The sequence below is a fragment of the Centropristis striata genome, chromosome 9, assembly GCF_030273125.1.
Source record: "Centropristis striata isolate RG_2023a ecotype Rhode Island chromosome 9, C.striata_1.0, whole genome shotgun sequence".
Classification (NCBI taxonomy): Eukaryota; Metazoa; Chordata; class Actinopteri; order Perciformes; family Serranidae; genus Centropristis; species Centropristis striata.
This window is the reverse complement of record NC_081525.1, coordinates 17,246,562-17,261,099: the sequence shown is the minus strand read 5'-3', so window position 1 is coordinate 17,261,099 and position 14,538 is coordinate 17,246,562. Positions and strand designations below refer to the sequence as shown.

The 14,538-nt window shown below is 37.4% G+C and overlaps 2 protein-coding genes across 8 annotated transcripts in view; one reads left to right on the top strand and one right to left on the bottom strand.

Annotated features, from left to right (window-relative positions):
• gabra5 (gamma-aminobutyric acid type A receptor subunit alpha5) overlaps positions 1–14,112 on the bottom strand; it is a 46,047-nt gene extending 31,935 nt beyond the window's left edge. The window contains exons 1-5 of one of the 3 annotated variants that reach the window (XM_059340489.1): positions 14,057–14,112; positions 7,445–7,529; positions 7,106–7,230; positions 4,859–4,926; positions 3,366–3,586 (exon numbers count right to left, since the gene is read on the bottom strand). In XM_059340489.1, coding sequence (XP_059196472.1) covers positions 3,366–3,586; positions 4,859–4,926; positions 7,106–7,230; positions 7,445–7,527 — 497 coding nt within the window. In that variant the 5' untranslated portion in view covers positions 7,528–7,529; positions 14,057–14,112. Of the gene's footprint in view, positions 1–3,365; positions 3,587–4,858; positions 4,927–7,105; positions 7,231–7,444; positions 7,530–8,460; positions 8,487–8,694; positions 9,136–14,056 lie in introns of those variants that run through there. The other 2 variants (XM_059340488.1, XM_059340490.1) reach the window with 2 other exon arrangements.
• The window catches only part of gabrb3 (gamma-aminobutyric acid type A receptor subunit beta3), a 70,452-nt gene that overhangs the window by 19,993 nt on the left and 35,921 nt on the right, over positions 1–14,538 (top strand). For 4 of the 5 annotated variants that reach the window (XM_059340482.1, XM_059340485.1, XM_059340487.1 and 1 more), the window contains exons 1-2: positions 13,607–14,251; positions 14,333–14,424. In XM_059340482.1, the coding sequence (XP_059196465.1) occupies positions 14,166–14,251; positions 14,333–14,424 (178 nt within the window). In that variant the 5' untranslated portion in view covers positions 13,607–14,165. Of the gene's footprint in view, positions 1–11,599; positions 11,648–13,606; positions 14,252–14,332; positions 14,425–14,538 lie in introns of those variants that run through there. The other variant, XM_059340483.1, reaches the window with a different exon arrangement.

Here is a 14,538-nt window from a genome sequence, read left to right as displayed (position 1 = left end):
GCTCTGACATTTTTCTGAGCATGACTAATATCCACAAAGGGACCGTACAGTAAACGGGCAGCGCTGAACGGCTTTAATTAGTGAAGGGGTACTGGCTCCTTAATAAATCATAATGACCAGTAAGGACGGAGCAGACTAGCAGATAAATTAACAACTGAAACAGGAGAGCTAAACTGCCACCATCATTACTTCACACAGGTACTTCTTGTGTTTTAGATGAACGAAAAATGATTGTGATCTAAAGTGCATCACTGGTGAAACATACTGTACTGTATGTACTGTGATATATTTTCGCAGTGCACTAGCTAGGGTCCTGCACCCTACATGTTCTGTGCAGGAGAGTAATGCATCCATAAAATGTTTCTCTAATAACCTCGTTCCCAGAACACAAACGCATTAATGGGCCACTGTGAAACCGTTTCTAATGGCTCGTAGTGTTTGTAAATGTACTGTAGATTTGAAGGAATTGGATCAATAGTCATCTCTGTGACATACACCCTCGTCCATTTCCCCTCAACTTCCTTTGTTAATATTTCATTCAGAGGATTTATTGTCCTGATAAGACGACGACACAGTGCTGACATGAAAAAGGACGTAAATGAGATGTTTCTATCTAAGATTTAATATCTCTCTCTCTCTCTTTCTAAAGTAAGGCCCATAATGTGATACTTTCATAAAGCACCCATAAATCAACACTTATAATGAATGGATTAGTGTACTTTGACTTGGGCAAAAATCGTAATCATGATTATTCTCATCAATAATCTCTGAATCTCTCCTGTTTTTTATATTCCTATTAGTTATTAATTTTGCTTTTATTTATTTTTAGTTTTGCATTAACAAGAATGCGCATAATTTCGTTGTACATGCGACAGTGACAATTAAGATACTCTATTCTATTCTGTGATGATTTAATATGATTGCATAAATAGAATCTTTTTTTCTTTAAATATAATTTAAACTGGTAAAAAAAAAGAGGATTATTTTATATGTATGTATATATATATTATGAAAAGTAATAAATAGAAAAAATCTCTTTAGTAAAATTTCTACACAGCCTAGTAAAAACTCTTAAACATATATTCAACATTTCCTTACATTCAGCAACTCAGTACTGGGGGCTGAAGTGCAGCACTGTAAAGGACACATTATTGTGAGTGCCACACATTAATTGTTTTGTCTGAATTACCTTTTTTTCCATAATTATTGGAGGCACAAATTGTAATTGAAAGTAAAATTTGATTAAAAACTATGACAAGCAAAACCATAAACATATATCATAAACATATTACTTGTCAACAGACACTTGCTGATCCGAATTTGTTTTCAGTTGACAAAGTTTGATGTTTTAGTAAGGGGTAATGTCAACATTAACAACACTGAACATTTATAATATTTATTATTAATATTTAAACTGAAAACGAAAATGAACACTGACAAGCGATTCGAGTATCATGTCTCAAGTCAAGTCATGAGTCATTAACGTCTAAGTCAAAGGCTCAAGTCATTTATTTAAGTCAAGTTGCAAGTCATCAAAATAGTGACTTGAGTCGACTTCAAGTCACAGGGACTCAGGTCCCGATCTCTGCTTCTAAATTGCAGAAAATGCAACAGCAATAGCAACAGCAATGTGTACTTTACACCTCAGTACTCCTCCACCTCCACCACACTACACTCCAGTGGTGAAATGTACTTAAGTACATTTACTCAAGTACTGTACTTAAGCACAATTTTGATGTACTTTTACTTTACTTGAGTATTTCCACATTTGTAACTTCATACTTCTACTTCACTACATTTTAAGGGCAAATATTGTTCTTCTTAGTCCGCTACATTAAGCTGACAGCTTAAGTAAATTTTCCGGTCAAGATTTAACATTAAAACATGATCATTTTAAGATGATTATGCATGTTTCTATATTAAACCACATAAAAGTATATTAAATAGTTAAAATGAGCCCTACATTGACAGAAAAACACTGCTTCCATAAATGCATCAATAATAATAATAATAATAATAATAATATAAAATTAATATATTATTATTATTATTATTATTATTGATGCATTATGGAAGCATGAAATCTGCATATAATTTAGAATATATAAAACAATCTGAATGGGTCCATTCTGCAAAATAAGTACTTTTGATACTTTAAGTACATTTTGATGCTGATACTTTTGTACCTTTACTTAAGTAAGTTTTGAATGGAGGACTTTTACTTGTAGTGGAGTAATTTCAGTGTGGTATTAGTACTTTTACTTAAGTAAGGGATCTGAATACTTTTTCCACCACTGCTACACCCCTACAAGTACTAATAAAGTATTAATAAAACGCTACTGAAGTAAGAGTACTGTAAAAAAAAAAAAATTCTGTTACAAATAAGGGTCCTTCATTGAAATGTTATACATTGAAAGGTAAAAGTAAATGTATGCACATAATGATTTAAAAGTAAGTAAGTAAGCACTCAATGCAGAAAAATGTCCCCAGGACTGTGATTATATATTATACATGGTTGCCCATAAAGTTGGAATAATTTTGTTTTCAGACACAATACTCTGTTAATTGTGGTTTCATTTCATTGTGATATGTTTGGAAGAGATTGATTAATAACATTTTGAGAAGATATACACTTTATCTGTCAAGAATAAATCAAATTGTCACAATCATTTCATGGAAAGAGGTAAAAAAAAACATTTTATCCAATTACTAGGTTTAATTTTATCCAAAACTTATTCACACAAAACACACAAAATATATTAAATATAAAAGATTACTGTGAAAACTAACCTCATGCCTCTACTGTATATACATCTTTTATTTTGCCATGTATGCATAGCGATAAATCAATTTATTGATCGTTAATGTTATAGATGCTCGAGTTGGCAGGTATCTTCCAAACGCCCATCCCTAGTGTAGAGCAGTAAAAAGCAGAGTTGTTGATGCTGTTTTCCTGTCAAAGTAAAGCTTTCTGTGATGTGGAGACATTACTGTTGGAGGATCACGACGCGAGGAGGAGGAGGAGTGGAGTGTCAGACCACTGGGTCACAGCAAACATTTCAAGTTCCTCTGACCTCCGCTATACAGTACGAGGACAACATGATGACGCATCAATGCACCACTGAGACATGTAGTATGAGTGCGTGGGCTGTGTTAGAGCAGCAGGGGTCTTAAAAACCATTACCAAAGAAGTAATAGCGGCTGATGGATGTTTGAGTCATCTCTAATTGGATTACACAACATTTCTAAAACGCCACTCGTCGGCTTTTATGATTCAATGTTTTAGTTGTTAGACTGATTGGAAAAGAAATGTTTATCCTACTTTGTCCAAAGCAGGATTAAAGGTCCAGTGTAGGAGACTGTACCTCATGGTGTAGAGCAGGGTCCCGTCATCTTTCAGCCGCAGCAGCTTGTTAGGTGTCGTCATATTATGTGCGATGGATTTCTTCCCGTTGAGGAAAAAGGTGTCTGGAGTCCAGATGTTGCTGGCCAGGAGGTTATTCAGGGGGAGCATCTGCATTGGGCCTTTAAAGCAAAGTCTTTCATCTTTCCAGCTTTGACGGAAGAACACGTCAATAGTGTATTCCTACAGAAAAAAAACACAATCAGGATGTTAAATTGAAACACACATTCATTAATTACTGTACATGCAAAGCTGTTTGTACATAAAGAGCCTCATTCAAACCTCTGAACCGCACAACCGGCTGGATGGTTTAAAAAGGTATGTTTTCTTTTAAAAAATTGCAAAAAACATACAATTCTGCGTTCCTCAGTGCAATTAAGAAGCCATGAGTGACTTGGCTGAGACCAACAGTCACATGACAAACTGCAGGCTGTTTACACAGAGCCGAGGGGAGTTGACCAGAGAGGTTGTAAGTAGAAGTTGTAAAATGTAAATAGTTCAATATGTAGAGCATGTACAGTTCCAATATTGGAAAATAGGATAAGATAAGATATGACTTTATTAATCTTTCAGTGGGGAAATTTAGTTGTCACAGCAGCTCAAGATACAGACACAAAGATATAGAAAACAGAATAAAAATATAAAAAATAAGACATATACATACAAATCTATCTATTATATACACACATTTTTTTCTATGAGCATTTATTATTAATATAGATTTTTGTGTTGCTTGTTTTCCTGGAAGTACTTTGCATTTTACAGATATTGCAGATTTGAGAAAAATATATTTTAGCATGTTAAACAGGTTAAATATATAAAATATTGGTACTGCAACACTTATGGGAACTTAAAAAGAGGTATATATAGATTCTCTTTTATTTAAATTTTTGTAAAAGCATAAACAAATAAAAATGAACTGCATTATATATGGCATAAAACCATATAAGTGCGGGACTTGTATATTGCAATGAAAAACAAGGCCAAAGTGAGTAAAATGTGGAGCAAAACACAAAAAAACCCAACAACAAACACAACACAACACAACACCCTAAAAACCGCTTAGGAGAGAGTTAAAGAGAAAAGAAGTGTTTTATGAATAAAATCACTACACTCTGTATATATACCGTATGATTGCACCTTTCACATGTTACACACTAGTGATGTGGAGTTATTTCAAACACATTTCTTATCATTAATGGTTCATTATGAAAGATCAGGATGCCAATTAAGTAATATGTTATTGTAATTTGAAGTTGTAATATTGTTTTGATAAGTTTAGTTCAGACAATCAGTTTGTCATGGTTGAATTGTGGTTGACATAAGTTCCTGTATTATCATATTTCAGTTGGATTTTTAGAATATTGATACAGGCAGGAAAAAAACAACATCCTGCTGCATTACAGCTGGATTTTAATATAATATTTAGGTGTATATATAAAAAGAGCTCCTTACCATTTCAGTGTCAGAGACTGGACCGAAGCTTGTGACAAAGATGTTGGTTTTGATCTCTGTCACCTTCTCTGTAAAAATAGAGAAAACATTGTGAGTCTTTACAATACTTATGTATTTTGATAAGTGCATATATTATCATTAAAAACATAATTTTCCTGAATTGAGGCTGAATGCAGGTTTCTCTGACATTCCAGAAACTGAATGAGGATAACAAACCAAATTCCCTAACCCAGATTTTGGCATAAATTGGTGCACTATCTACTGTATATGCAGCAACAGTCAAATAGATACCTTTACTGACAAATGCAGTTAAAATACTTTGTTAGGTTAAAAAAAACTACTTGGTTAGGTTAAGGGGAAAGAACTACTTGGTTAGGTTGAAGAAAAAAACTACTTGGTTAGGTTAAAGTAAAAAAACGACTTACTTAGGTTAAGGGAAAAAACTACTTGGTGAGGCTGAAGAAAAAAACTACTTGGTTAGGTTAAGGAAAAAAACTACTTTTGTTAGGTTAAAGAAAAAAACTACTTACTTAGGTTCAGGGAAAAAAACTACTAGGTTAGGTTAAGGAAAAAAACTACTTTTATTAGGTTAAAGAAAAAAAACTACTTACTTAGGTTCAGGGGAAAAAACTACTTGGCTAGGTTAAGGAAAAAAACTACTTTTGTTAGGTTAAAGAAAAAAAACGACTTACTTAGGTTCAGGAAAAAAACTACTTGGTTAGGTTAAAGTAAAAACGACTTACTTAGGTTAAGAGAAAAAAACTAATTGGTGAGGTTGAAGAAAAAAACTACTTGGTTAGGTTAAGGAAAAAAAATACTTTTGTTAGGTTAAAGAAAAAAACTACTTACTTAGGTTCAGGGAAAAAAACTACTTGGTTAGGTTAAGGGAAACAATACTTGGTTAGGTTAAGAGAAGAAAACTACTTGTAAGGTTAAGGAGAAAAAAACTACTCGGTTAGGTTCAGGAAAAAAACTACTTAGTTAGGTTAAGAAATTGCTAATGGAAATAAATAAATAAATAAATATGTTGTTACGTAACTTAAGTTACATACGCAATTTAACCTATGTTATCTATCGGATGTAAGTCAAGTAAGTTAACACTTTGTCACTCTTTATACTATATTCCCTAACTTCCTCCTTTGCTACGCCCACTAGAGATCTCTGCCTGAAAGTAAACATCAATATGACTCGTAACAAGCCACTTGTACAAACAACTATGAAGTTCTTGGGAGGAGGAAAATCTCAAATGAACATTTAACTAAAGATCAGCATTCACAGTATTTGTCCTTACATTAAAAAAATGAGAATTTATTTCATATAAATAAAAATAAAGAGCATACTGGAACTTTTCCAAACCTAACAACTTCACTTCATGATGAGACATATAGTGGTAGCTATTTAAAAGAATTCCAAATTGACTGTAACTATTTTGCATTCACTGCCACACTCCAGATGCATGTCTTACACAGCCTCGATACCCTGAAGCTCTCAGAGCAGCTCAGCGCCCTCGGCACAAACATCTGCAGGACCAACACGATGCAAGCTGCACAGGCTCACCTTAAACTATGAATTACAATATTTGTAATTCAGTTGGGGTCGAATAGAGTTCATGATATACAATTATTTTACGGTGTTTATCTGTAATGATCCAAACACTCTACTGTTTCATAAAACACAAAAATCACAGAGCAGTAGAATAGAGGCATTCTCTCTTCATTTTGTATAGATCAGACTCTGTGTCTTTTCGTTCCTCCTTTCTGAAGAGAACTTCTCAGTTTTTCCCACTTTGGCCTTCATCTACTGAGAACAATGGAGCTGCTGTTTTATGACAGCAATAATGGCTTTCTCAAGGTCACACTAGCACACTGTCTGCTTCAGCGTGTGTTCACAGTGCCATTAAATCATACTTAGAGGAGATGTAAACAGCTGATCATGCCTCTTTGTCACAGACTTCATGAATACAGACACATTTTCCTTTACTGGAATTAGCAGGAGACAGATGTTGCAGTGCAAAGCATAGTTCTCTGTGTGGACAAAAGGGCTGTAATCTTTCATGCAGAGCTATCGATGCAGAGGCTGAACAACACGTTTTTCTTTCATCTTTATCCAAAAGTAGAGAGCTTTCTGTATTAGGCCTTATTAAAAAAGAGAGACAGATTCATATTGACATATGCAGTTCTCGCCGAGCATATGTGTGACTGTTTTAATTACCAAAATGACAGAGGTGTTGACGTTCGTATACCCTACCTCCCAGTCCAGGGCGGAGTCTGTTGTCATAACCATCCAGCAGTCCGTCCAGGATGCGTGTGAATATGGTAATGTTGTCATTTAATTCTGCCTCTTTGGGAGTTACAGTTACATCCTGGGAGAGGCTGAATTCAAGCGCATAAGAGAAACTAATTAGAAATAGACACAACTCTTAAAATCCGGGGTAATCTAAGGTACTTTCAAGAAAGAAATGCAAAATTTAAGTTTCAAGTAATTCGAGCAAATGGTACAGTCATTTGTATTCACTTAGAGGTGAATTATTCAAAATGTTGAATGTCTTTATGTTCTCCTGCTAAGTTACAGGAGTCAGTTCCTTACCTCAGACGGCAGGTGATGCTCACAAGCAAGACACAGACCCACAGACGTCTCATTGCAAAGCTGTAGCACATTCCATCGCCCATTCCTGAAACAAAACATCCTCGCTTAAAACTACAACACCTGAGCAGTATTGTTGACTGGCTGTTTTTGTCCAAAAGGACAGCAGTGTAAATATAATTTAATTTTAAAATGATCTATTCTGCTGCTGACTGGCTACATCTATCCAAAATAAAAACTAGAATAAATATAATTTACTTTTAAAATGATCTATTGCACAGCCTCCCTCACAGCACTTTCTGCAGAAACTAAATAATAAATATCAAACAATACATATATTCCTTGTTATAAATTAGCTGCAGTGTAGACTAATCAGATTTCCTTACAGGCATGAACCGGCAGCTAGTAATACTCTACTCTCACTGCATGCATGTGGGTGTAAAGTGATCAAAAAATCTTTTATCAGGTGCACAAACATATCACAACTCCCAATGCAGCAATATCCACGCACCCAAATTTAAACAGAGTTGCAATCTGCGTTCTCTAAACACTACAGGGCAACATCTGTACAGATGTTATCTGATGTCTGAATAAAAGAAACAGCTAGAAATGCAAAGTTCCTCTTAATTAGATCCATCGCACTTGCAATCAGTTTCTTCTTTCTTTGTTGGACCCTCCCATAGCCCGGCATCTCACTGCAGGAGCCTCTATTCAATCTCACTAATAAGGTTCTTTATAAGTTGATGACTTCTGACAGGCTGAGCTGCTCTGTAGGATAATATCCAGTCAAAGCTAAAGGTGTGAAATGCCTCCACCTGTATGTACCTGTATATCTACACAAGCACATCTGTAATCCCGCATTCCTTTCTGCACCACGGCTGGACCCTTCACATACAGTAAATCCCCTAAGTGTTGCTGTGACTGTACGCACCCTGCACTGCATTCACGACTCACTCATGCACTCACATCACTACAAGCCGCCTTGTTTCCCTTCAGTATAGGAGGGAAAGTGTGAATACCTCTCTTCCTCCGGCTTTCATCCCCACCGTCCGCGGTTCTCTCTAAGTCTATAGTATCCCGGTGCAGGTCCCCCTTCCAGCAGCAGCAGCAGCAGTAGCAGCAGACCTCGGGTATATACACTACAGTAGCTATTCTTCTCCAATGCCCACACGTCCCACTACATCTCGTACTGTACGCTGGCCTATAACAACGCTCTGCTGCACAGGCGCTGAGCCGCAGTTGCCAAAGCTTACCACACAAAACGATGCGCAGTCAAACTTCTCCCCGCTCCGTAGATATCTCACGCGCAGATTGCACTGTTTAGTGTTTGGCATCAATTCTGAAGCACGTCACCTCCATCGGCGTACAATAATTGCATATCGGAGAGGGAGACAGAAAGAGAGAGGGACGGAGAGAAAGAGGAAAAAGATGTGGACTAATTCCACTGTCAGCGAGGTTTATTTCGCCCCAGAGCGATTAAAAGGTTGGCAGAGAAAATGTAAAGGCTTCCCAACACTTCTGCTGACTGACCATCCTTTAGTTTGGTCTCCGAGGAGCCGCGAGCACACAGCAACCTCTGCAAAAAATCCAATACTGTATCCAAAGGCAAAGTACAATGCAAATAGACTTTGGTGCGAATTAAATAGACGAGCGTGCAGTGCGGCCAGAAAAGCAGGAGGATATATGGCTAGTGAGTGGAGGAGAGATGCTGTAGAGAGAGAGATGGGGAGGCAGATAGGGGAGGGGGAGATATGGCAGAGAGAGAGAGAGAGAGAGAGAGAGTGAGAGAGAGAGAGAGAGAGAGAGAGAGAGATAATAAAAGGATAAAGTATCAGTAGTAACATTGACAACCATAAGAGGGATCTCCACAACAACATAAACCTCATAAAAAGCTTCCATAGTCCTCTAATTATCAGAAAACTACACTGCAGAATATCATAGTCCCTATATGGGTAATGTTGCAAAAAATTCTTGTTCAGCATAAACAGTGCTCATTATAGGAATACAGTGATGGTTCTTTCTTTCATTTTAACTGTGTTTTAGGGATATAAGTAGCATACAATGATACTTTTCTGCCCAAATGCACAGTGAGGAAATGTCAAGTAGTGATATTTTATTACTGTGTGGAGAACATGCACCAAATTAGTTAGATTGGAATCTGCCAAGCGAAAACCTACAGGCCTGGAAAGTGAAGCCAAGGTGGACATGCTTTAACCTGCATTCTTTCTAATGGCCAGCTGGGGGCGACTCCACAGGTCGCAAAAAGAAATCTAATTGTATAGAAGTCTATGAGAGTATAACCCTACTTCTCCCTTGATTTATTACCTCATTGAACATTTTCCTAATGAGTTTATATTCTCAATAGCTAGTTTTAAGTCTTATTCAATCCAGCATGATGTTCATTTTGTAAATTATGATCCACTTTAGAGTCAAATTGATAATAAAGCACGATATGATATAAGAAAGGGGTACTCAAAATTAAAAGAAAAAATGCAGTTTCAAGTTGCCAACTGAAATCACTTATTCTACACTACAGCACTAGCATTGATGAAAGAGCTGCCATGCAAACTGTAGCTTTCTATGAGTACTCATTCCTAACTTCACAGATGCTTGTTAGGGGGTCGCAATTTGATGCAGTAGCTGTGTAGTGTTTTTAATGTAAGTTAATAAAAGTGATCGTATTAAAGTGGAGAGCGGAAGATTAAGGTTCCACTTTGAGCAACTTTATTTTAGGGTGTGGCTGTCTTGTGATTGACAAGATGCCACTACAGGGATTTTGGTGTTGTCCATGAGTTTGTTTTAGAAATTTGAGCCTTTCATCGTTTATTTTCAGTGCATGAAAGTTAATTGTCACATATTGGTAGCCTAAAAATGTCTTGTTCAGCATTCAGTTGTATTAAAAGACACTTTAATGCAGGGGTGGGCAGTTCATTTTCCCAAGGGGCCACATGAGATACTGTGAAGGTTGCAGAGGGCAGGCCCAATACTCTGAACTTAATTCTGCTCAATATGAATTTCATAGCTTTATAAGATTCTATGGTTTTGATCTGCTACTGGTAAGAATACATATTCTGGTAAGACTATGTTAATGTGGAGTAAGTCGAATCTAGCAGTAAAAAATAGTAAAAATTCCAATCATTAGCATACTTTTCCATTTATTTTAAACACAAAATACATTCAAACCACCACAAAACAATATAGTGCATGTGTTTTGCAGTAAACCAGCAATTTCTGAGTGTTTGATGTTTTTCAGTTCTTTTTTCTTATTTAGTGAGAAAGCGCCAGACTGTCTTGCGCTTGAATATCTTGTTAAAAAGTCTACATTCCGTGTCAACTTTTTTACCATGAAATGCCATTTTAGCAAAAAGGTAACTAAGTGTTTTTTGTGGAATGTATTTCTGTGCAGGTGCATGCACACACATGCGTAAATCGCCTTCAAAATTAAAGCACTGCGGTCGTATTCATTTCCAATTTCCAGGTAACCTCACACGCCAGTCCACACAGTAGTCTAATGGGTGACATTAGGTGGCGAGGTTCACTTTGTATATACAGTCTATGGTATTGACCCAAGGTCCTTTTTAAGTGATTGGGTATGTGACAGATCTCCATTACAGTAAAGACTGGTTTCTGTTGTGCTCTGGTCATTTGCTGTGGTGAGCTCCGAACTTACTGCATGAACTGTGTTCGTTTCATGTGTTTGATGAGATCATTTTGGTGTCCACCGTGAGGTCTGATTTAATTATGTTCACTGTTGATGGTGCAGCCTTTTGTAAACCTGACTTATTTGGGACACAATCCTTGATTTTTTTGGAGGGGGTTAATGGTCCAGATTGCAGGAGGAGACAATATGTCACACGTCTCTAAGCAGCACAAATAGCACTCTACAGAAGGCTATATTTCATCACTCTGCATTCATCTTTACCAGGATTGGGGTCAACTCGCACACAACTGAGTCGGTTATGGAGGTGGATTTCTTTTAAATCTTAAAAGATAAGAACAAGTCAAAAGAGTTGTTTGTTAAAGTGCAGCGTCTTTATAAATTTGGACTTTCTTGACAGTCTGGATTTAGAAACAAATCGTCAGCTTGGACATGGAAAATGTCAGAGTCAAGCAAAGTCAGCACACAGAAAGTAATTCCTCTTTCTTTTGTATTTACAGGAATGCTGTTGATGGGAACAAAAAGCTGTACGCAATCTATGATACGAGGTAAGGATCACTTTCTAGAAGGTTATGTAAAAAAAAAAGTAGTAGAGTGATAATTCTGAAATGCAAGAGTCTATGTTTTGAATAAATGGGAGAAAGTTGTTGGGAAGAGTCCAGTTCAAGGCAGCACACTCTCATTCCCTGCAGTGATATTGAACTTCTTCCATTACAGCAAATACTGTAGCAAAACAGAAAAAAAGAGCTCAGAGAAAAAGTAGATAGAATTCTCATGAAATATTCACAGGAACAATTTAAACTGAGTGACACAAAAGTGTTTCACACCAGATACAAAGATTCTTTCTCACTTCTGCTGCCAAGAAAACACGAAGAGACGACAAGAATACACATTCAGGCGTCTTCTGTTGGCCAGAAAGATGTTTTTATACCGTAATGAGAACGACTATACTATACATTAAAAACAGATATTTTACAAGTGTCCATCCAAAACTCTGGCTGTCCAAAGGGCCTATCTACTACGGACCATTTCTTTAACCTGAAGACATTTGAATAGTATGGAGATCTAAATCTCTAACATCACACCTGGGCTTCTAGACCAAAGAAACTACAAAGTTCTTACACTGTAACCTAACAGTAACTTGTGGTCGGGCTGGGTAATGTCATATTATTATATATTGTCAAAAACAAAAAAAAAATGTCCATCATATATTTTTCTATATCATTTCTATCGCAATTTTTCAAAACTGTGTTACAGCAATATTGACATCATTTGTATGCTGCTTTTCATTCTGATCCTCGCACATGGAAGCAAAACTGGATACCGAACCCAGAGATGATGCCTAGTCAAAGGTTTTCTAGTTTCTTGGTTGACATCCACATTATATGACCCACTGAATATGTGCAGTGTGATGACGTCACAAATTTTTTTTATTTTACAGACATAAAACATACATGGATGGAAAATTAATTTAAAATCTTAATCCTTTAAGAGTTTAAGATACATCTCTTTTACCATTATGGTCTATGGGCAATTTGCTGTTTGAGATGCAGGTTTTTTTTTGGCCACTGGGAAAGATGGGCTGCAAAGCTGAGTGGCAGCATTCATTGTCCTTAACCGCTTATCCGCACTCGGATCGCATGGCTGGAGCCAACCCCAACTGACATAGGCCGCCAGACAATCACAGGGCTGACAGATAGAGACAATCACGCTCTCATTCACACCTATGGGCAATTTAGAGTCACCAATTAAACCTAAGCTACACGCTGACACGGGGAGAACATGCAAACTCGACACAGAGGAGCTGCAGGCCGGAATCGAAGTGGCAGTGCTCTTGTGTTTTGATTGAAATACCAGAAAACATGCTCTATCATATTATATATTGTTATTGATGTATTAAATTACCGATATGGGGATAAAATATTTTGGACATTTGGCCAGCCCTAGCATGTGTGGGTCAATGTCCATTTGTTTCTCTCTCTCTTTTTATTTTATTTATTTATTCTCTTATTCTCTCTTTGAGTGTCTTGAAAAGCGCTATATAAGTGTAATGTATTATTATTATTATTATTATTATTATTATACAATGGAGCAACATGTAGCGAAAGTTGGCTAACGTTAGCGACCATAAGCTAAGCTAACGTTACTTAACTAGACTTTTAATTTGTAAGAGGAAAAATTTGTTATTCCTTCTTTCAAAAGTTACATAGTCTTGCTTAAGGGGGGGTCTGTTAAATAGCATTTCAGTGTTAGCAGTATTTTTCCTACAAGACAACATTCTCGAAAAAATGCTCCATTTTTGACAACTTTTTTTATCACAACTTGGGGCATTTCAGACAAACAGAGACTTTTTGGTTGAAAAGAAACACTTTGGCTGAGTGCCTGACATTGAAATAAAACATGGAGCTGTCACATCATGATACACACAAAGGTTTCAGCCCTCCTACCCCAGCCCGCCCCTCAGCGCCGCATCTTAACATAATTGAAGTCCTGCTCTGAGTGAGACTCACTTCAGCTTTATATTCCTCTATCTGCGGGCTGTCACGTGGGCTTTAACGGTTACCAGGACAGCCTCGCTCGCGCACCTTGACATGAAGAGTCATATTTGCAAATTCAGAGTTAGCCACAGTGTGAACCGGCTTAGTTAGGACTATTTTGAATATTTTACGCATGCTTTGAGACAGAGAACCTGTGGATTTGTATCCTTACACGTGTCCAGAAGTGCGTTATTGGCTATTTGACCAACACTCACAAGTAGTGTGACAGTGAGCTAACCTGCGACACGCTGGAAGCTGCTAACCCGAGGATGGAGATACGGAGAAGCCTGTGTGAGGCTTTACGGCTCTGCTGCCGTATCACAGGCTGCGGTGAACACGTCTAAAACATCCAAGTAGACGCGCCTCTGTCCCGTGAAGCATGTCAACACAGAGGTAGACACAATGTGGAGCAAGTCTCACCTGATTTAGCGGAGCTCGGCGGTGAGTGTGTGAGCACCGTGGCTCCTTTATTTAGTCATTTGTTGAACGCTGGACGGCACCCATCCACCCAGACACCACCACACAAGGGATGTGGGCACCCCAGAAACAGAAAACAGGGCTCTTTGATATCCTCTCACTGCCGCTGGTCGTGGCGGTGATGTGCTGTGCCCAGAGGTGAGTGTCAAACCGGACAAGTGTGGGTGTCCGTACGTCCTCCGAAAGAGTTACCAATCATTGTTGTCTTCTCTCTGTCAGCGTCAACGAACCGGGGAACATGTCTTACGTCAAAGAGACTGTGGATAAACTGTTGAAAGGATATGATATTCGTCTTCGGCCAGACTTTGGAGGTAAGTCTGGGCTCTCTCATGTTGCTGTGTTTCACCGTAACGGCACTGCTTTATTATACATATGTTCACACTGTTAAAAAGTCATTTTTTGTCAAAATTGTTTTTTTTTTTTTT